General features: G+C 43.6%; 1 protein-coding gene and 1 long non-coding RNA gene across 5 annotated transcripts in view; one reads left to right on the plus strand and one right to left on the minus strand.

Annotated features, from left to right (window-relative positions):
• Positions 1-21997, plus strand: part of RGS12 (regulator of G protein signaling 12) — an 81006-nt gene that overhangs the window by 55377 nt on the left and 3632 nt on the right. For 2 of the 4 annotated variants that reach the window (XM_081876198.1, XM_081876201.1), the window contains 4 exons: positions 918-1014; positions 7544-7614; positions 8412-8565; positions 12448-13056. In XM_081876198.1, the coding sequence (XP_081732324.1) occupies positions 918-1014; positions 7544-7614; positions 8412-8565; positions 12448-13056 (931 nt within the window). Of the gene's footprint in view, positions 1-917; positions 1015-7543; positions 7615-8411; positions 8566-12447; positions 13057-21997 lie in introns of those variants that run through there. The other 2 variants (XM_081876200.1, XM_081876199.1) reach the window with 2 other exon arrangements.
• On the minus strand, positions 3157-3296 carry LOC309350041. The gene is made up of 2 exons (XR_014160280.1): positions 3260-3296; positions 3157-3218 (listed from the first exon to the last, which is right to left on the minus strand). It is a non-coding gene; the product is annotated as an uncharacterized lncRNA (long non-coding RNA).

Below are 21997 nucleotides of genomic sequence, written 5' to 3' on the forward strand. Positions count from 1 at the left end.
ATTGCTTTGCCACTATCCTACAGACTGACCTGTCCCAAAACCAGTCGTTGTCACTGGATTGCATCTTCTCCCAAGCTGGGATCCTTGTTGATGGCTTTGTGGTTATGTTTTAACTCAGATTTTTCCCAGAGTAAAAATCATAGTAACTATGACCTAGATTTTTTACTATCATCATTATTATTAAGAAAGTTATTACCTGTCCTTCACCAGCAGGTCCCACGACAATTTAACAGTACAGGCATTTTTTCAATTCTATTTGATATAGTTGGTGCTCAAGTTGCTGAACTGTTCTAGCAATTAATAAAGTTTGCCATGTAAGGAACTAATCCCCTATATTTTGCATTTTCCCTGGGATTGCCCAACTCAAGAGAATGGGTTGGCACAGCAGCGCATAAAATATCAAATTAACTACTCATAAAAGAATCTCTTCAAGGAGCCAAAGCTGGGAGGGCATAACAATTTTATTCTGCTTTGGACAAGTCAGTAATGTCCCGGACTCCTTGCCCATTTCCATTCTTACAATTGTTTGAGTAAAACACACTATCAGTAGTTACACTGAAATCACACAGAGCCCACTAAAATACATCTAAGCAGTAATACTTCAGGATGATCAAATAAAATGTAAAATAGCTAGCTATTTTTACTTGAGGTGGAATTGCTACTTATAATTAGCTACCCTCCTCCTCACAGACCCCTTTGGCCTTTGGTTTCTAGAGGTTAAATAGCTTGCTGGACCGCTCTCCTTAGAGCCACCAGGTGGACACAATAACTTCTCACAGGGAGATGCTCCAGCAGGTAAATGAAGATGGCTTCCTCAGTCTCTAGCTGATAACTTATGTATAGCAATTCTTTGTTATATAGTGAATTTTTAAGGCAAGAACTTAAAAGTAGTTTGTTTTATCAACATTTGACCACAGAATGGTGAACAGGAACCATTAGATCTTGGTGTTCCCATCTCTAATCTTGATGGACAACGGGTTATTCTAGATGAAAGGCAACCCAAAAAAGGAAAAGGTAAGCAGTTCTGAAATGGTTATTTCTGATTAGTCTGCTGCTTTCTTCACTTCACATTCCTAGAAATACAGCCTTGCCCAACCTGCCACCCTTCAGCTGTTTTACAACTAGTGCTTTTTTCTAGAAAAATAGGTGCCGGTACTCACCTATTTAGGTGAGTACAGTAATTACATTTAGTTGTTACAGTAAGTGTCACACTTTTTATCCAAATAAAGAATAAAAAGTGCAGGAATGTTTGAAACCTGCAAGCAGAAACCTGGAATTTTATTAGCACTGTATCAGAGGGGTATTTTAGAACTCTGGTTTTGTATTTGGCTGCTTTCTCTGTTCTGAAGAGGGATCCTTGCTTTTGGTGGCCGAAGATTGGGTTAGGGAATTGTAAGGTGGAAAATCTGAACCCTACTATAGTCAGTGTGTTGAGCAGAAAGTGGTAAGGCAGTGGGAATGTTTCAGGTAAGGAAGTTCAGACAAGTGAGAGCTGTTCCTTTTCTCACAATATTCTGTAGTTTTTGGCAGTCAGCCCTGACAGTGAAGCATCTGGTGCTGATTGCTCGGTCAATAAGACATCAGGCACCCAGGGCTTGATCCTGGATGGACAATCCAATATGGTTTGTGTGATAGAGACTTGCTGCTTAGATGAGCTAGAAAGAATTAATCTGTCCCATTTTTGTCTACCAGATGTCTACCATCTCTGTTTCCTATTGCAGCAGCAAGCTAGACATAGGCAGGGAGATGGAACTTTAGTAATCTGCTGTGAATCCACCTCTTTGTCTAGGCCCTTTCTGGCAAGCTCTGTTAAAATAAATAAATCTTGGCATCAGATAGTATCTCCCTGACCAAGGGAGAGTTGATTTCATTGACCAAGCCTGCATGGGAACCATGGACCTCTCTTTAATACTGGGTCCCACCCATATTGTAGCATATATGTATATACAGCATAAGCATATGTGGATGTATAGATTGGGGGAGTTTAGCATAACTCCTTTGTCATAAATATGGATTTTCTGTAGCCTCTATTTGCAGGGAGAGGGGTTGCTATTAGTCTACTCCTGGAGACGGAAGGATCCAGATGGATTCCTGACAGTTCTGGAGGTGTTTCCTAGTGCCAGAAATGGGTAAATGATCAAAATAGTTGACATTATAAAGCTATAGCACTTTCTCCCACTCGTTAGAGGCAATAATTTCCTGTGGACCAGGGAGAAGGGATGGTAGCTAGTGTGATACTAGAAGAAGGCATGCAACAAGTCTGATGAGACTTAGGTTAGAGCCTACTGCATTGCAGTAATAGTGGGATAGTTTCAATTAATATGCTTTTCCACCCTTAGAAATGTATTGTTAGCAACACAATGAATGAAGATTAATTGGGCAAAACTAAAATCAAAGTTGTAATTAATTTTCTCCTCCTCCTCCGAAGGAATTACTTATATTTACGCACTCTTCAGGCATGGACCTAAGTATGTTTATAGATTTGAATGCATGCCTTTAAAAAATCTAAATAATGTAAGGCAAAGGTTTTCAACCTTTTTGGGTCCATGGCTTCCTTGACCAACTACATTATTTCTGTGGCACCCCTGTGGGGCTCAGGAGCCCAGTTATGTCACCCCTTGCCTGCAGAGCTGGCAGCTCCTCACCCCATTTGAACACCCTCCCTTGTGGAGTGTTTCCTCAGCCTCCGCTCTCCTCTCCTTGGGAGTCCTCTGGGCAGTCGCTGCTGCCGCCCCTGGTCTCTGAGCTGTACCCCCACCCCACCCCAAAGACAGGTGCTTCCTTGCACTGCCCCACAGGGGCCTGGGAAGCACCCCCTGTCTAGCCCCAGAGCCCTATTCACCTGGGAAGCTTGTAGCCAGGGCTGCTGCAACAAATAGCTGTGCAAGCCTTTGGGAGGCAGAGATGCAAGAGGGCATCTGAGAAGGGAGAGAAGGAAAGAGGGACAGAGGCCAGTGTTGCCTGCGGCACCCCTGACCATCAGTCAAGGCACCCCAGGTTGCCACGGCACACTGGTTGAAAACCACTGATGTAAGGGAATATGCTATCATTTACAAGTATTCCAATAAAAATATTTCCAAGGGTGATATCCAACTAAGTCATAGGAGACCCATTGAAATCAGTGGACTTCAATAATAATAATAATAATAATAATAATAATAATAATAATATCTTTATTGTCATTGCCCCCTCTCAGGGACAACGAAATTACTTGGCTGCTCCATCCACCCAGGTAGGGCACTCCACACAAAATCAGAACAACTATAAAAACACTAATTAAAACAATACAGTATAGTTATGTAAGTTATATAATTATGTAAGGTCAGTGATTTCATTGAGCCTACGTAATAAAGATTGTTGTTGTTGTTGTTGTCATTGAGCCTACTCTGAGTATGCCTAGCAGTAGGTTTCACCTGAAGTAAAGCTAGAATTGGCTTGAGTACAACATAGCATTTAATTCACACTACAGTCACATTACTGAATGTTTTTCCTAATCAAATATTTCTAGTCACCCACCTTTGGCTGTGGGAAGAATTTTTCAGATATTTAAATTGCATTTAAAATTAACATGAAATGTTTTTTAGTTGTGCTTTGCTAAATGTAAATCAAATAAATGTGCTTAATCAGATCTCTAGGGTAGTGGAAACATTTCCCCAATACAAAATTTCCCATAAAACCCACATCACTGTCTTCATGTTTGCTCAGGGTAGATCACTGGAGCTATTCTGGGTAGGAAAGAGCCTATTCTATCTTGGTCTGATGGGGAGGTATTATTGCTAACCTGCTGTGACCAATTTGCACAACACTGTGCAGCTAAAATTGTTGGTATTCATTCCTATTTGGAGTACAGGTTAATTGCTGAGTCTGTGGATGTACCTGATACATCTACTTTTTCTGTTTGTTATGGGTACATTTCAGCTTGTGCAGCTTGAGAAAGTGAACAAGATCCTTGGAGGTTTGTGTTTGACCATTTACACTTCTGGTCCATTCTTGGCTAATTTTGGTGGAGAGGATGGAACATTTAGTACTTGAGAATAAGGTTACATTAACCTTGAAAGAAGCAATAGTAAGATGCTGTATCCCATCAGCCTGGGTAACTGTAGACCTTTGGGCAAGGGGCTCAAGATTATACAGTTGTACCTCGGAAGTTGAACAGAATCCGTTCTGGAAGTCCGTTCAACTTCCAAAATGTTCAGAAGCCAAGGCGCGGCTTCCAAACATTTTGCAGCCAATCAGAAGCCGTGGAACCTGCATCAGACATTTGGGTTCCAAAGAGCATTTACAAAGTAGAACACACACTTCCGGGTTTGTGGCGTTCGGGAGCTAAAACGTTCGAATCGCAAGGCATTTGACTTCCGAGGTACAACTGTATGTACTTTCTAGATGCAGACCTATTTTTGGTACTGAAACTGCCTTTGTTGCACTAGTGGACGGCTTGTATTAGGAATCGGACAGGGGGAGTGTGTTCCTTTTAGTTTTGCTGGTCCTTTCAGCAACTTTTTATCTGATAAACTATGATATCCTTCTAGACTGCTTTGACAGATTTGACTTGTGGGCACTGTTTGGTGTTGGTTCCAGTGTGAACTGGAGGGCAGATCCCAGAAGGGACTTTCTCATTTGAGTTCCATCATGTTCCCCATGCTACATGAAGCCACTTGGAGAGGCCTGCAAGACATCTGTAAGAAACCACTGGGAGAAGTTCTCCATAGTGTTGGAGAATAGTGTCATCAGTATGCAGTTCACATCCAGTTCTATTTCTCTTTTCCATCAGGCACTTGGGAGTCAATTTAAACTCTAAACCAGTGTTTGGAGGCTGTGGTGTGATAAGACTTAATTCAGGCAAGACACAGGTGGTTTGGGTCAGTGGGAAAGCCAATCTGGGAATAGATATTCAACCTGTTAGTGCTCCCTCTGAAAGCTCAGGTTTATAGTTTGGGCATGCTACTGGACTCAGATTATGACTGTGGCTAATAAGCTTTGGCTAGGGCACCAACTTTCTGGAGAAAGCAGATCTGGCCACTATTATACATTCTTTGGTTGCACTTTGCAAGGGAAATCTACTTTGAAGATTATTTGTAAACACCAGCTGTTTTACAGCGTTGTTGGTAGTCTGTTAACAGGACCCCTTATTGGGATCTTGGGACTCCATTGCTGTGCATCGACTCCCTGTAGGTTTTTGAGCCCAGTTCAAATAGCTGGCTGTTACTTTGAAATCCCTGAATAGTGTGGGTGCAGGATATATGAAGGATCATCTACTCCCACCCTCATGATAGTAAGATCTTGTGCTCTGGGTCTTTTCACCATCTGAGCTGTACTTGGTGAGTACCTGGGACACGACTTTCCCCGTAGTAGTAGTGCCTAAGCTCTGGCATTCCCTCTCCCAGAGGCATGTTTAGGCCCTTCCCTCCTAGTCATCAGAAAGTTTGTTAATGCTGTATAGATGTGCTTTTCATGCTGTCTGAACACCAGTATTTTGTTCCGTGTTGTTTGTTTAGATGATGTTGCTGATTGCTGTTGTTTTAAAGTGTTCTATTATGTCTGTGAACAACTATGGGGCTGTGAAACTGTTTGTATGTGCATTTTTCTCAGAAAGGGGAGGTTTATTTGCACAGCTTGACATATCCCACCCCGTTCTATGGCTTTTAGTCACATTGGCTAGCTGTGCCCCTTTGATAATGAATGTATTAGCAACATCCCCAATTTCTACACATTTTCAGCTGATATGTGGAGGGGCCATATGCATTTATCTAGGGATGGATGGATCAGTCAGTTTTGTAAGTACATTTTAATGCAGTTTTGGCATCTATTTTTAGCTGAGAGCTACAGTGCAAAATCTGGGGAATTGCAAAAGCCAAATGATAGCTGCATTCCAATCTTCGTATTAGACGAGCCACTTCACTCAACATGCAGATCACATGAAATCATTGCATCAGTATGGATGCAGAACCCCTTTACATGCTGGCTGCACACACAGGGGAAGGAGCCCACACAGCCCCACAACACTCTTCACTTTGTCTTTCAATGTGGGACCGAGTTTGTCTGAACCTTCCTTGGGGATGTTTGTGAACATTGGGCTGAAACAGGCATCTTTGCTTCAGGTGCTTCCACTTTTCCACTGAGAGGTAGAGTTGAAAGCACCTAGTGCTCAGACAGATTTAGGGTCCTAAACCTCTTCTTCCAACTCCCCTTTGTACCCCATAAAGGTAAAGGTAAAGAACCCCTGACAGTTAAGTCCAGTCACGAACGGATTCTGAGGTTGTGGCGCTCATCTTGTTTTACTGACCAAGGGAGCCGACATTTGTCCACAGACAGTTTTTCCATGTCATGTGGCCAGCATGACAAAGCCGCTTCTGGTGAAACCAGAACAGCTCACGGAAACGCCATTACCTTCCCGCCAAAGCAGTACCAATTTATCTACTTCCACTTCAACATGCTTTCAGACTGCTAGGTTGGCAGGAGCTGGGACCAAGCAACGGGAGCTCACCCCGTCACAGGGATTCGAACCACCGACCTTCTAGTCGGCAAGTCCTAGGCTCAGTGGTTTAGACCACAACGCCACCGTCCCTATTTTGTACCCTGTAGGGAAATCCAAATCCTCTGTGGTAAGTGGTTGCTTACATTAGAAAACCCAGAACTGAGTAGCTCAACAGACTATTTCTGAAAAAGACTCTGGGTAGAAGAAGGAGCACCAGTTCTACTTCTTTAGTTCCTGTTGCTCAGAAATAAAAGTTTGGAAAGAGAACACTAGCTGGGTTGGAAAAAAAATCAAAGTATATCTTACTGAATAGGAACCAAAATAATAGAAGTTTGAAGTCTTGTAGCACCTCACATAAAGGGAGGCAGCTAGCCAGCAAGAAATCCAGGATAGACAAGGTCCAACACAATTGTTATAACCCATCCTGGGACCCCGGTGAAGGGTGGGTAAGAAATCTGAATAATAATCGTAGTAATTTCTGTCTTAGTTTATGACACTCATTCAAATTGATCCAGGCCTCTGAAATAGCAGGGATGCGGGTGGCGCTGTGGGTAAAACCTCAGTGCCTAGGACTTGCTGATCGTAAGGTCGGCGGTTCGAATCCCCGCAGCGGGGTGAGCTCCCATCGTTCGGTCCCAGCTCCTGCCCACCTAGCAGTTCAAAAGCACCCCTAAGTGCAAGTAGATAAATAGGTAGCGCTTTATAGCGGGAAGGTAAACGGTGTTTCCGTGTGCGGCCCTGGTGCTGGCTCGCCAGTTGCAGCTTCGTCACGCTGGCCACGTGACCCGGAAGTGTCTTCGGACAGCGCTGGCTCCCGGCCTCTTGAGCGAGATGAGCGCGCAACCCTAGAGTCGGTCACGACTGGCCCGTACGGGCAGGGGTACCTTTACCTTTCCTGAAATAGCAATCATGAAAGTCAGTGGGGATATCCTCCAGAAAATGGTAAAATCCAGTAAACTTTTCTCTCCCCAAATTCTTGGTCATAAACTAGTATGATTTAAATACGTTTGTTACAGGAAAAAAAACAGGTTTTGTAATTATTATTTTTAAAATCTCTATCATTCACAGACCAGGGAAAGGGGGCACCATTAAAACACAGTACAGCTATAACTCCTAATGCAAGATTTCAAGCACCCACAGTAAGTTTCTTGAAATTATTTGTCACTCCAGTTATTCCCAGGTTTTGGTTGATTTCCCAGATTGGAAATTGTGGATGAAAAGAATGTCCCAAATGTTTAATGGCATTTGCTTAGTGTTTGTTTCGGCTGATTATGTCTTGCCTTTCACGTATGTAAGGGCTTTGTTTTGTTGCTTTCACCAGTGCATGCCCCTGTCTTCTGTTCTCTGACATCTGTCCTTGAATACCAAAACACATGCTATATGCAGTTACATGTACCTCCCCACATTTTTTCCCATGCAAAGCATCTAAAGGGGGCTGCAATTGTGAGTGAAGCATCACAAGTTGATGAGAATGTTTACCCCTGTCACCTTGAACTGTTTCCCCACTCAAATCATCCCTGGCTGCTCTTCTCCACAGAGAGCTGGAAAATGACTACGAAAGAAAGGGTTTAAAGCAACTCTCCTCCTACACACCCCACCCAGTGCTCTGCTCAAAGTCACAGTCTCCACAGATTTTCATGGGGGCAAAGAGAGACGTTGCTGGGTGAAAGTTACATGCAACTATATATAATAAAATGGAGTTTGGTCCAAAGACAGACATAAACTCTACAGTTCAAAATGAGCATGTTGCTTTTTTTGTATGTCGGTGCAATTCTTTTTTCTCTTCTCTTTTTGTTTGTGGTTTACCGAAAATGCTTGTACTATGTTTAATCACAACTCTGTGCACAAAATAATTGTTATTTATCGACAATTTATTGCATCCGTTTTGTAGTATTATGTAAAAGTAAGTAGCCCTTTAACTTTCCTTCTAATACAGGGAGAGGGAAGAACTCTAGGAAAGTCTAATTCTATTAAAATAAAAGGAGAAAGTGGAAAAAGCTCTAGGGATGTCCATCTAGCAAACAGAGAAGAATGTATTGCACAGACGGGGAATAAAAAAAGTCAGAAAATTAATTTGGACGAAGCAGAGGGTATGTCACTTTTTTAGTATATGCAGTAGTATTAGTTTTTAAACCAAACATTTGTAAACAGTGGTATTAGTTCATTTTATTATTGAAGAAAACAGGTTGTATTATAAATTTCAGCAGTGTGGTGATGTTACTAATAAATTAATCTAACCTACTCTAGAATTACCTTTAATTGTAGGCAAAGGCTTCTCGAATGCATGTGAAGGAATGCACTCTCAGCAGCCAAATTGAAAACAGCAGTACTAACTGAAGGAGAACATAGAAATAGTGCCACCCACTCGCCCAGTAGTATCTATGGCAACATTACCAGCGCTGGCAAATCACAGAACAGCATGGCCACAATGCCCCCACATTAGCAGTGCAGGGGGCGGAGCAAAGGGATGTGGGAACTTTCCATGAGATTACCCCACCCCAGCCTACACTCTTGTGAGAAGGGGTCTGAATAATAAACATCCAGAGTTCCTGAGGGAAAGGAGCCACTTGCTGGTGGAGCAAAGCTGTATTTAAAAAACCCACCATCCTTTTGCCAGTGCTGCAGATGGAGGAACCAGGACAAGCAACAAGCCATGGTTGCATAGAGCTCTGAGATGGGAAAAGGTTTGGGGAGGTTTGAGTCCTGCTATGTTTCACCATTTGCATGTCTTGTCAGCAGCCCGCATATCAGAGAGAAAAGAGGCACCACACAGAACTGGCACAGCACAGAGCAGCTCTCTGGCCATTTAGCCACGGCAGGCAGAAGGACACATCATGCGGCATTTGCCGCTCCACAGCCAGCAGTCCATAGTCCCAGCCATGCACACCAGGGGCAGGTCTAGCCCAAGCGAACAGCACAGTAGATGCCCAATTTGGATCCTAAATGTGATCTCCCACCGGAAAAATGTAGATCACCCCACACACAGGCACAATGAGGGAGCACATAGGCTCTGAGAATCGGAGGAGCACTGCACCAGCCTGTTGTCATTTGCCTGATAGGCAGTGCTTACAAGACAGTGCCCTAGCAATAATGGACAGGTTTTGAAAGGTAGACACATGGTTGGGGTTGCCAACTTTCTTGCCCTGGCAGGAGTCACATGCCTTTGAAAGTTCAATGACAGACAGCAGTTTAACAGGCATCATTCGCTCCATGGCTTGTTCACCCTCCTTCACTGATGCAACAGCATCCTTGAAATAGCTTGCAAAGATGCAGGATCCCAACTGGAACATAAAGCTTAGCAACCACACAGAGGAACAGTATTATTTTTAATTTTTAATTTTGTAAAATTTGAGAGCTGGGATAGTCTACAAATATTTTTATAAATAAATAAACAGCTAGAACCACAGTGGGAACCAAACGTAGCATTAGGAATAAGAACCATCCTTACTTCTGCAACTGTTGAACATCTACCTGTTCAGAGCCAAGAGCAACACAGGAACAGTGATGAGCAGTGGTCAGCAGCAGTATCCACATAGTCCCTGGACCGAGATGCCCATCTTTCAGCCTCCCGCACCCCTTAGGGGAGAGACTAGTAAATGAGCCAATATTTATCCCTTCCCATAAGGAGTTGCAATGAAACTCATTACAGTGACTGCTTGTTCTGTTCTGTGTGGTTTATTTGTGCTCCTGAAAATGTTTGATCAGCATTCCACCAACAGTGCACTTACCTGCTTGTAGAATGGCTGCCAGCTCTTCCTACCCTTTCTGCACCCAGTGTGAAAGGCAGTGTTGAAGGAAGAAGGAATGGCTAGTCAATACAATTTAGCCAGTACCCAGTGGACAATACCAAAGGCAGAGGGAAGGACATGGAAGGAATTTGAAGCATTCATACTTGGAAGTACGGTATCGTTTGCTTACCTGGGTGCCCCGCACTGCCCATTCTGAAAAGAGAAATGTTAGCAATCTGTTCTTCCCATATATATTCTGCGGTGAAACCGTGCAAAGTGTTCCTTTTTGTGCAAAATCTCTTTTCTGTATAATTGCCATGTCGCTAACTGATCAAGAGCACTAAGCACCCACAAAAGACCTAAAGCCCCATGCCATGCCGTTTGAGTTACGGCACATTGTCAGGGGTTTAAATGCTGCTGTGTTTTGTAATTGGGTTCACATTTGTAATCCACTAAGAATGAGATTGAACATTAAAAGAACTGCACATAATTGTTTTTTGACTGACTAGTATAAAAGTTGTAAAGCCCAACCTGATCTAAACTAGCTTTTTTTCATCCCCAGTTGTTTTTGGAAATGGCTGGAAAGTAATAGCCCCTTGACTCTGTAATATCTCTTGTGTGAACCTGGCCTGTTAACATTATCACAGTGTGGGTGCGTGTGGCTCTACTATACCCACTTTGCTCCTCTCCTAGCATGAACAGGTGCAACAAACCAAGGTTTCCTGTGTCATCCAAACCAGAACTGTAGTTTGCTTTCCCTTAAATGTACAAAATAATTAGCAAACCAAGAACAAACCTTGGAGTTAGGTTTCAATCTAAGCCTATTCCTCACTGAGAAAATGTGATGGTCGCATAGACATAGACATTATGCCAGTGTGTCCAACATAACCCAGATACCAGTGTGATGTTACTGGCAAAGCAGACGTTTCAAATCCTAAGGTCTCCTAGATGATGAAAACTGAGCATAGAATTCTGTGCTAAAATATAGTGACATTTCATCATCTGCAACTAGGAATATTTCAGTTCCGTAAGGGCCCCCATTAGTTGCCAGGCAGGACCCTACTTGTAGCCGGCTCAAGCAGACTATGAACAAAGCTGTTTATGCCCCAGTGTGCCTGGCAGGAAAGCCTGTTCCTGATGGAAATGGACATAATTAGCATAGCATTTCTGCTAGGTGTATTGGCATATGTGGGCCCTGTTCCCTCCTTGGCAATAACTACCCTCTGCTGAGGAGCTGGATTCCTTACCTCTCATTTCCCCTGCCCTAGGCAATTGGGGGGAAGGCAGAGGAAGGTGGAGAATGTGTCAGCAAAGACGGCAGCACATCCTTCATGCCTCCGCAAGTGTTTTTAGCACATGAGCTTGGTGTGCACACTGAATGTTTCTCTCTCTTTTTTGCATGCACTCACTTAAAGGATCACACCTGCTTCATGGTGACCCAAGGGATGCCCACGCATACCATCTCCTACATGCAATAAAGATGCCTGGTCCTGGCTTAAAAGTGCCTGGTTCTTTTTTGCAGCAGCAGTGGCAGCAGCATGCCTGGTGGGGCTATGGGCGATGCCTTATGTACATGCAACTGCTAGTCTGTGAATGCCAGTTGCATGAGGCAACAATGGGCAGATTCAGAGTTCTGCTTTTGGCATGTGGAAGTGGTTTCTGGATTCCAGAGAGTGCTGCTCATTTGTGAAACTTGCCTGGGTCCTGGACAGATGAGGCTATAACTTTCTATCCATCTCCTACTGCAGTTAGAATTGGTATTCACATGAAATGCCTATGTGTCACACTGTGCATTTTTTCTTCACATTTGTTTCCCTATTTGTGTTCAGATTCAGCAGGTGGATATGTTTTTTCCCCCTGTAACCAGTGGAGAAAAGCAATCCTCATTCTTTCTCAATGTAGGGTGAAAATGGCATCTTTCATATGAAATATTACAAGTGGCAGGTATAATATGAAAAACTGGTACCAGAAAAAAAATATACTACTACATGCACCTATTAAAATAATCAGAGATTTAGGATTACTATTGTCTTTTAAAGTTACTTGTAAACTTTAGTTTTATTTATGTTATAGGAGTTTCAGCTCAGAAAGTGGGCAGATGTTTTAGATTTTGTTGTTTTTTCAGTGTTGTTGGTAAATGGTGGGTGAATCAAATGTGTCTAGTTAGGAAAAAAAAATGATTGTGTGGTGTCATGAAATTTTGCGGTATTGACTAATGGGTCTATTCTGGGTTTCTTGCAATAGAGTTTTTTGAACTTATATCAAAAGTGCAAAGTAACAGAGCAGATGACCAGCGAGGGCTGCTGAGAAAAGAAGACTTGGTTCTGCCTGATTTTCTTCACTTGCCTTCCTGTGGGACTAGGCCTTCTTCATCTACACCCGAAGGGTCTAAAGGCTGCAACAAAAGAATTGCACATCCTGATGTCAAGGACAAATGCGTACAGTTGAGTGGCAAAGTGGACGTCATGAAAAACAGTAGTGAAAGCTCCGCAGTCAAAATGGCTTATTCTGGAAGCAAGCAAAAACCAGCTGTGCTGGCAACTTGCAGCAGCCAGAAGACTTGCAGTGTTCCTTTTGGTGCCCCACTCTCTCCGATTCCGCTTTCGCAGGATGCCACCATATGGAAAAGGCAATCAAAAGAACTGCAGGCTGAAAGCATACAAACTGTTGAGGATGAGAACGTAGCAGACTTGACTCTGGTGGCTGAGGGAGACATTAACAGCCCTAACAGTACGTTGCTGCCATCTCCACCCTCTTCTTCAGACAAAAACACTCTTGCAGGAGCCAAGTATCCACCTCCCGTGTCACTAACAGATAATCAGGAAAAAACTACCCATGAGAAATCCAAATCAGGTATTTCCAGATTTTAAATGTCTTTAATAAGAAATGATTCCCCATTACATTTGTTTCAGCACTTGTTGCATCTGATTACAACATGCAGAAAAGTGCAACTGAAGCCTGTCTTTAGGGCACGTACAGACCGTAGTTCTGAGGGGTAGCACACAATTTGGCCTCTGTGACCCTTGTCTACATCCCACTCTGGGCCCTCCTGCCTGTCCACACTGCGGACAGCTGCAAGTTCCAGACCAGCCAGCCTGAGCTACAGGCTGCTGTAAGTACACAAACTCCACATTGAGAACAGATGTGGTATCACTTGTTTGGCTGTGCACTCATAAAAAGCTTCAACGACCATTTTGCATGTTGGAAATAAATACATTTTTGTTTGGAAGAGCCTTGCAAAACATAGTTTTTCCATTTAAACCTCCAAGACACACTTTTCACGCATATGCATGCATTATTTGCTGTCGTTTCCTCTTTGTGCTGTGTACCATTATAAAGACTTGAAGAGGAAAGGGAAAGCCCAGCCTGGTTCCCACATTTCTGCTGGAAGTCCTGGGCACGTCCTCGCGAAGCACATGCAAACAACTTTTTATAGATACTCATCTCTAAAGACACATGCAAATACCAGATGAGGATCACACGTAACATGTTCCTCCTGGACCACCCTTGAGGTTGTTCGTGCCAGTGGTGGGCAGGGCCAGAGGCAAAGTGGGCAGAGCAGCTCGTGTAAATTTTACCAAGAGGCTGATTTTACACATACACACATCTCCACCCTCCATCTAGGCAGCCAAGAAGCATTATCAGAATTCAAGGACACAAAGCAGCCAGGCAAGAACACTCAAAGAAGGTGCAAAGTGTAGGGCTGGGGAAAGGTGCGGAGGAGGGGGAGACGGGGGGGTGGCCAGAAAGGGAGGCCTGGATGGATATGTCTCCCCATCCCAGATATAGAACACCTGCCGCTGGGAGAAGATCCATCCCCCCCTCCCCAAAGAGGAGTCCACCCCTCTGCACACTCTGAGCAGCAGGCAGGTATCAGTATTGGCAGCTGAATTATCTGCTGGAAGGCACAGAAATTCAGGAATTGCCATATGCCTGGTAAGAATGTGGTGCTGGGCGGGGGAGAAAAGCCTACAGTGCTTCCTGCTGTCTCCATTGCACATGGGCCCAAGGGCTGGATCACCACCTCTGATGCAACTGTCTGTACTACTTATCTTCATAATTCCAGTACCAAGCAGAATCATGACTTGTAGAATGCAAACACATTTGGTTTGACTGCTTATTTCTTACCTGTTTCTTACCTGTACTTATTCAGTGATTTTCACATGCCTAATTGTCACGTGCTAACAAATGACAGCCAAACTCTTCTGTCCTGCTACTCTGAAAAATCAGAAAAAGGTTTATGTCTTTCACAGTGTTTTTATATATGCTACCATAAAAATTATTGAAATTAAACATCAAATGACCTTGTAATTGGCTATGTCCAAATGATAATACATGAAGTGTATTTTGTGGCCTGGTTGTGTACATTTGTGTATATCTATAGTTAGAGCATGTGTGTTTTAAAAGGGGAGTTTACAAGTTAGACTGTCTTATTTTTAAACTGGAGTTCATATGTGAATATTTTCAAATCTTCAAACTGACCTGTATTTAGTGCATGCCATACCTTCCCGTGAGCTGCAGCTTTTGTTGTTTCTATCTTCTTTTATTCTGTAGCTGCCTTAATGTAGTTTCTGCATATATTTTGTATCTGAGTTCCCACCACTACAAAGAGTAATAAACTCTGTTCTTCGTTAATTCATTTTTTCTTATTCAAAAGTATTTAATGTGCAGAAGCAGATCTAAATGCAATTGGGAGACATACCGAAAATCAGTGAGGAAGTACCCTCCTCAAAGTAGCTTCTCAATTTATTTCCATGGAGGCAATGCAATCTGAGCTCTCACAGATAGCTTGACCAGGCCCCATGTATATTGCATTCTATAGCAAGTCATGAAAACCTCATTATCCATTTAGTGCTTGCAAATTTCTTTCCCCTTTTTATCTCTTCTGTGAGACCCCTTTAAGTCTCTTGTACCACTGACTCGTATTAAACTCTTTTATAAAACATGCAAAATTGTATACTTGCAAAATGTTGAAAGAATTTGTTCTGTTATATTTGCATTTATGAAATGGTGTTGTCCATGTCTCCCAGCATCCCTATTTATTTGCTTATTTAAGCCTTTATTTATTTTGCCTTTCACATACGGCAAGGTGTACAAAACATCTATACTTTAAAGCACAAATTAAATTGTGATTCAGGGCAAATTAAAACATAATGTTATGATGCCAGCAAAAGCCTTGAGCATAAGCATATTTTCAAGAGGTGCTAAAACACTTACCTAAAGGGGGAGTTGGTGCTGCCACAGAGAAGGACCTCCCAGAATCATAGAGTTTGAAGGGACCCCAAGGGTCATCTAGTCCAACACCCTGCAGTGCAGGGATCTCAACTAGACCATGCATAACAGTTGGACATCCAACCTCTGCTTAAAAACCCCCAAGGAACGTGCTTCCATTGTCTAACGGCTCTGTTACTCTTTCTGGGTACTGCCAAATGTACTTCTCCAAAGTGCAGCACAACCAAGAGAATCTCCCCAGCTGTTCACAATGAAGGATTGGGGCGGTATGAGAGAAAGCACTTATTAAAGCTCCTTACTAACAGGCAGACTGCCTTGGCATACACGTTAGGTAAAGGTACTCCTGACTGTTAGGTCCAGTCGCGGACGACTCTGGGGTTGTGCGCTCATCTCGCTCTATAGGCCAAGGGAGCCGGCATTTGTCCACAGACAGCTTCTGGGTCATGTGGCCAGCATGACTAAGCAGCTTCTGGCAAACCAGAGCAGCGCACAGAGACGCCGTTTACCTTCCCACCAGAGCGGTACCTATTTATCTACTTGCACTTTGACATGCTTTCGAACTGCTAGGTGGGCAGGAGCTGGGACCGAACAATGGGAGCTCACTCTGTTGCAGGGATTCGAACCACCGACCTTCTGATCGGCAAGCCCTAGGCTCTGTGGTTTAGACCACAGCGTATTGGACTCTAGCTCAAATTGTCCTGAAACTGCTCTTGAAAAGATTTTTACTGCGGGCACTTTCACACTAGTACCTCTGATATCTCTGTTCCAACATAGATGACTTGCAGTTGTTGTTGCTTTATCATGTGCCAGTAGTTCCCATTCTTGAAGTATAATGTCACACGGCTTCATTGTTGCTCTCAGATTGCCCTTTTATTTCTTTGTTCTGGAAACCTTTTTTTATCAAGCCTCTATAAAAGAGATGCTTGTGGAGGTGGTCGTGAAACATTTGGGTAGTATAACCTGACTAACAGCAGAGGCTTCATATCTATGCCATCTGCACTTGACAGCTTGGCTGTTCTATATTCAGTTTCAACTTTTGATTCACAAGGCAAAAGTGTGAATTTGTTCACCACCTGGTAGAAGTAGCTTCAAATAATTTTTGCTGGGACATATAACTACTTGGAAGGTGGCTGAGATAAAACTGGGGCAGAATTATATAATGCCCCCACCTTGGCTGGTTCTACCAAAGTGAAAGAATTGAGGACATTGGTTTATCTGAAAATAAGAACCCCATTAAGAGATCCCATACTTCAATCTATTATAAATGAGGAAGATCAAAGGCCTCGTTTGAGGAGGGGGTTGCTGAGAGATTTCTCCAGTCCCTGTAAAAAAGGTAAAGGACCTCTGACAGTTAAGTCCAGTTGCAAACGACTCTGGGATTGCGGTGCTCATCTCGCTTTACAGGCTGAGGGAACCGGCGTTTGTCCGCTATGCAGACAGTTTTCCCGGGTCACGTGGCCAGCATGACTAAGCCGCTTTTGGCGAAACCAGAGCACGGAAATGCCATTTACCTTCCCACCGGAGCTGTACCTATTTATCTACTTGCACTTTGAACTGCTAGGTTGGCAGGAGCTGGGACTGAGCAACGGGAGCTCACCCCGTCGCAGGGATTCAAACCACCGACCTTCTCATCGGCAAGCCAAAGAGGCTCAGTGGTTTAGACCACAGCGCTACCCGCATCCCTGTAGGTCTGGGGAATTAGAGGAAACAGGTTGTCTTGATCCATTCCGGATCTAATCACTCTGGTAAACAGGCTACAACAGGAGACAAACAAGGGGAATGTGATCCTTTTAGCTTTTCTGGATCTCTCTAAAAACCAGAAACCTTTGAAGCAATACTCATACTCTGGGCCTGGGAAAAATGGGTGTAACAATGGCCTACAGGAGCAGGTCATGTCCATCTCTGAATCTGCCACAATTGTGGCAGTACAGTGGTGCCTCGCAAGACAAAAAGAATCCGTTCCACGAGTCTCTTCGTCTAGTGGTTTTTTTGTCTTGCGAAGCAAGCCCATTGACGGATTAGCGGATTAGCGCTATTAGCGGCTTAGCGGCTTTAGCGGCTTATCAGCTTAGCGGATAAGCGGATAAGCGGCTTAGAAAAAGGGGGGGAAAGGGGGGGGAAAACCCGCAGGAACCCGCAAGATATTTTCGTCTTGCAAAGCAAGCCCATAGGAAATTCGTTTTGCGAAGCACCTCCAAAACGGAAAACTCTTTCGTCTAGCTAGTTTTCCGTCTTGCGAGGCATTCATCTTGCGGGGCACTACTGTATTTCTTGATCTAGGTTTAATAACTGACGCAAAAGGTTTAGCTGACCTAATTTTTTATTCAGTTGTCCTTGAAGTGGGTGGATTAAGTACAGGATGACCCTCGGTCTTCTTTGAACAGGAACAGCTGAGTATGAGACTGGCCCAGAGCAGCAAAATTCAGACTGAGAAGCTGCAGCAGCATCTGTCTGCGGGATGAAGAGTCAGATGGTACAGGACAGATGCCCACCTGACAGCCAGATCTGAATTTCTTCAGGCAGATACTCAGAGCAGATACTATAGTGAGCATGAATAAAAAACAAAGCAGAAAACAATGGAAAGGCAAATCCTACTGGTCGCCCCCCTCCCCCCCTCCTGAACTTTAGCCAGTGCATCTTCATCTTCTTTGCAGTCTCCAGTGGGCTGATGCTGCCAAGAAACATGCAAATTCTTCTCCCCCTTTTCCTTCCCAATGATAGTCCCTCAAAGCAAGCTAGGAGGTGAGCGAGTGGGAGATTGAAAAAGTTCAGGATTACAAGAGTTAGGCTTGATTCACTTGGGAGTGGGTGTTGTGTTTTACCTGTACGATACGATAATCTTTATTGTCATTGACCTATATAGAACAACAAAATTGAAAAAATCTACAGCAGACATCCAAAAACCAACAAGCCTGCTATCCCAGCCTGGTTAGCCCCTTAAAAACTCTGATACCCCATAACTGAATACAATATACTATAGAGACTACCTTACACTGTGTTTAAAACCAAAATCGCATTTGGATAGAAACTGTTTCTCAGACGGCTAGTCCTAGTCTTTATAACTCTGTACCTTCTTCCAGAAGGCAGAAGCTGAAACAGATCATTTCCGGGGTGCGCACTATCCTGCGCTATCTCTGCAGTTTTCTTATGGCACTTGGAAGCATAGATTTGATCCAAGGTGGGAAGGGTGCACCCAATTATTCTCTCTGCAGTCTTTGCAACCCTGGACAGCATTGTTTTTTCCCTGGCCGTGCAGCTCCCAAACCACACACACAGACCATAAGTTAATACACTCTCCACGGTACAATGGTAAACTGCCATCAGCAGGTCCTTTGAGAGATTATTTTTCTGAAGGATTCTCAGAAAATATAACCTTTGCTGTGCTCTCTTCATCAGGTCTTTGCTGTTTTCTCCCCAGGTTAGGTCATCTCTCAACTCCATTCCCAGAAATCAAAACACCGAGACCTGTTCCACACACTTATATGCTTTCTCATGATGCACATGATGTTCATCCCCACTTGTGTTGATACTGCTAGTTCTGGCCCTTTATTCCAGGCTTTCTCGGAACAGATTTGTGCCAAGCTTTTTTAGTTACTGTGTTTTCCTCCTGCCTATCATCTCATGAGCACCAGCTGCACAGTCTTGATATCGGCGAGAGTGGCTTCCTTCCTGCAAAACCTATTTGGCACTCTTTTCTAAACCTTCCTCCTCTGCCTCATCCTTGGCCTTACAGTTAATCTGTGGGAAGAACGTTTTAGCCTCCATTTCACTGATATGTGGTCATAGTAATCCTTATTTTTAGATGCTGCTTCTCAGTGTGCACCTGCACATCTGCACAGCTCTAATAAATTTTTTTCCAATAAATAATGCTTCTATCTGTGTGTTCCCTGAACAGCTACAGGGACAGGCTGAGATTCTCCTGCCTGGGATGACAAAGGAAATAATAATGAAGCATAAACATGTAGGGAGAGAAGCAGGAAGAGGGGCAACTGGCAGTAGAACACACAATGGGAGGTGGAAGATCATCAATGGCAGGGGTATTTTAATTTCTTTTATTTCTATCTCTGCACCTCCTTTGCTCCCCAAAGAGCTCTGGTTGACAAACAGAAAAGGGGTAAAATAATACATGTTTAAAAAATGTAAAAGTATTTAAAATATATACAAAACAATTACAAACATCTAAAAACATTAAATGCATTTAAAGAAACATTTCAAAACAGTCACATACTCTCACAGCCTAATAATTCCAAGGTTGCTGGGTTCTGTATCTTTCAGCCATCAGACTCCTGGCCTGGGTGAACAGGGACTTTTTAAAATGCCTCTTGAATATTGATAATGAGAAAGATAGAAACAACTCCCCAGGAAGGGCAATTCCACAAATGGGGAGCCACCACTGAGAATATCCTGTCACAAGTTAGCACCCAGCAATTGCAGCCACAACGGGGGATTTCCAAAGCTCGGCACATCAGTGAGTTATTTTCTGATTTAAATCAACCTGTGTAATGTGTCTGAGGAAAAGGCAATGAGGCTGAAATGGCCTCAGGGTCTCACTGCCACAGAAGCCTGCCTTGCACTTCATCAACGGAAATAGGAAGTCTTCACACAGAGGGGCTTAGCTTGGAATGACTATTCCAGCAATGGCAGATGCCCACTGCGTCAGGTAGGGCTACTAGGAGATGAGGTCACAGGGATGCATGGCGAAGTTATTCTGGTTTCCTCCCGATCCTCCTCTCTTGCAAAGATAATGTGGACACTTAAGAGTTGCAGTTTTACAAATACCTAGCACCCAACTGAACTAATAAAGTATCTTACCTTGGTTCTGAAGGTGTCTCTTTTGTCACGGTGGCTTCTCTGATGGGAAAAACATTATGCCTCCTCCATTATGCCTCCTCCACCTGTTCTTGTTTTCTCCCTGTCCTCCTTTGCAAAAAATCAGTGGGCACTTCTAACTCTGCAGTTGTGCAAATACTTAACAACTTAACTAAATAAATGAGTGTCGTACCTTGGATAATAAGCTGCAATAAAGGCTACCTGTGTGGCCTCCACCTCTCCTTAGAGCCACCCTGATCCCCTCCCCCTGGTCTCTCTTTATCCTCTTCCCTTGCAAAGAAACCAAGCATCTGTGAACACTGCAGCAGTACAAGCATCTAATAAAACAAGAAAATTATACTGTGGTTCAGAAGAGGTTGATGTAGATGGTTGTATTTACTTGCTGAGAGATGATTACCTGTGTCACCTCCACCTCCTCTTGCAGCCACCCCAATCCTCTGCTCCTGCTTCTTATTTCTCTCTTCACCATCTTCTCCTGCAAAGACCAGGGTGCTGTGTGATTAAATAGGGTATTACCTTGGTTCAAAAGAGAACTGCGCAGTCAGCTCAGGGCTGTTGAAGCAGCAAGGCTGTGGGAGTTGGGAGTTGTGTTCCATCTTTGCACCTGTAATTGCACGGGTGATTCCTCCAAAACCCAAGAAAATCAGACCTACACAGTCCTCTTAAGCCGCATGACACTGATAGGTGGATGTTAAGAAGCTTTTCCCCACAAGGTGTCTCCGGGTCTTCTTTTCATATCTTCTTGTGCAGAAAGTCAGACTGGCAAAAAGTTTATTGAGCCTACTGTTGAAGTCTGGAATTCCTGGATCATCCATTTCTCAATGGACATGCATAAAGGAGGGAGGACTGACAGAGCAGGTCGGTAAAGAGCCCCTATGGGAATGCTTCGTTTGCGAGTGTTGCACCTGGAAAGTTCCGTGGCTTTCATGCCTGTTCAGGCTGAAGAACTGACATTTTGATTTTCTATTTATAGAAAATAATTAATTGAGGTTGCGATCCTGTACACACTTAAGTGGGAGTAAGTCTTGTTAAACTCAATGCAGCTACTTCTAAGTAGATGTGCATATTATTATTATTATTATTATTATTATTATTATTATTATTTCTATACCACCCTCCATCTGAGAATCACAGGGTAGTTTACAATATATGGCTTGTATAGGATTGCACTGTTAAGTCCTAACCAGCATGAAGTGAAGGCCCAAGACAGGTGTTGATCATCATGTGAGCACAGGTGGGCTGTAGCGAGCGAGCTACCACCATTCCTGTGGAGCCTCTTTTTATTGAGACAAATATGCAAGCTAGGCAAATACATTTTTGGGCTGTGACCTTTACACATCTTCCGTCCCGAAATCGTGGGGTGGTACAGAACTATTTTGGCACCTGTTCCACAGCGGCATTTCCCCCTTGCTCAATGTATGACGTAGGAGACAAAAGGTCTCTAAGGAAAATGTTACAGACAGGACACTGCTGACTTCTGAGACCGCAAAAGGTCAGACATGGGTGGAACGATGTACAGACAGTTGTGGCTTGTCTGGGGGGGGGGATTTTCCCTGCACCCCAAGGTCACGCGTGCAGGCAGACTGTGGCTGCCTGCTGGTGGGGAAGTGTGATCCCTCTGGACCACTCTCCCCACTCCGCAATATCCCTACACAGCAAGGAAGACTGATGAAGCTGTTAGCAAGAGAGAAAATGAGGATGAATTTACAAATTTAGGGGGAGGGAATAATTT

The sequence above is a fragment of the Podarcis erhardii genome (genome assembly GCF_964252035.2).
Source record: "Podarcis erhardii genome assembly, chromosome: 9".
NCBI classification, from domain to species: Eukaryota; Metazoa; Chordata; class Lepidosauria; order Squamata; family Lacertidae; genus Podarcis; species Podarcis erhardii.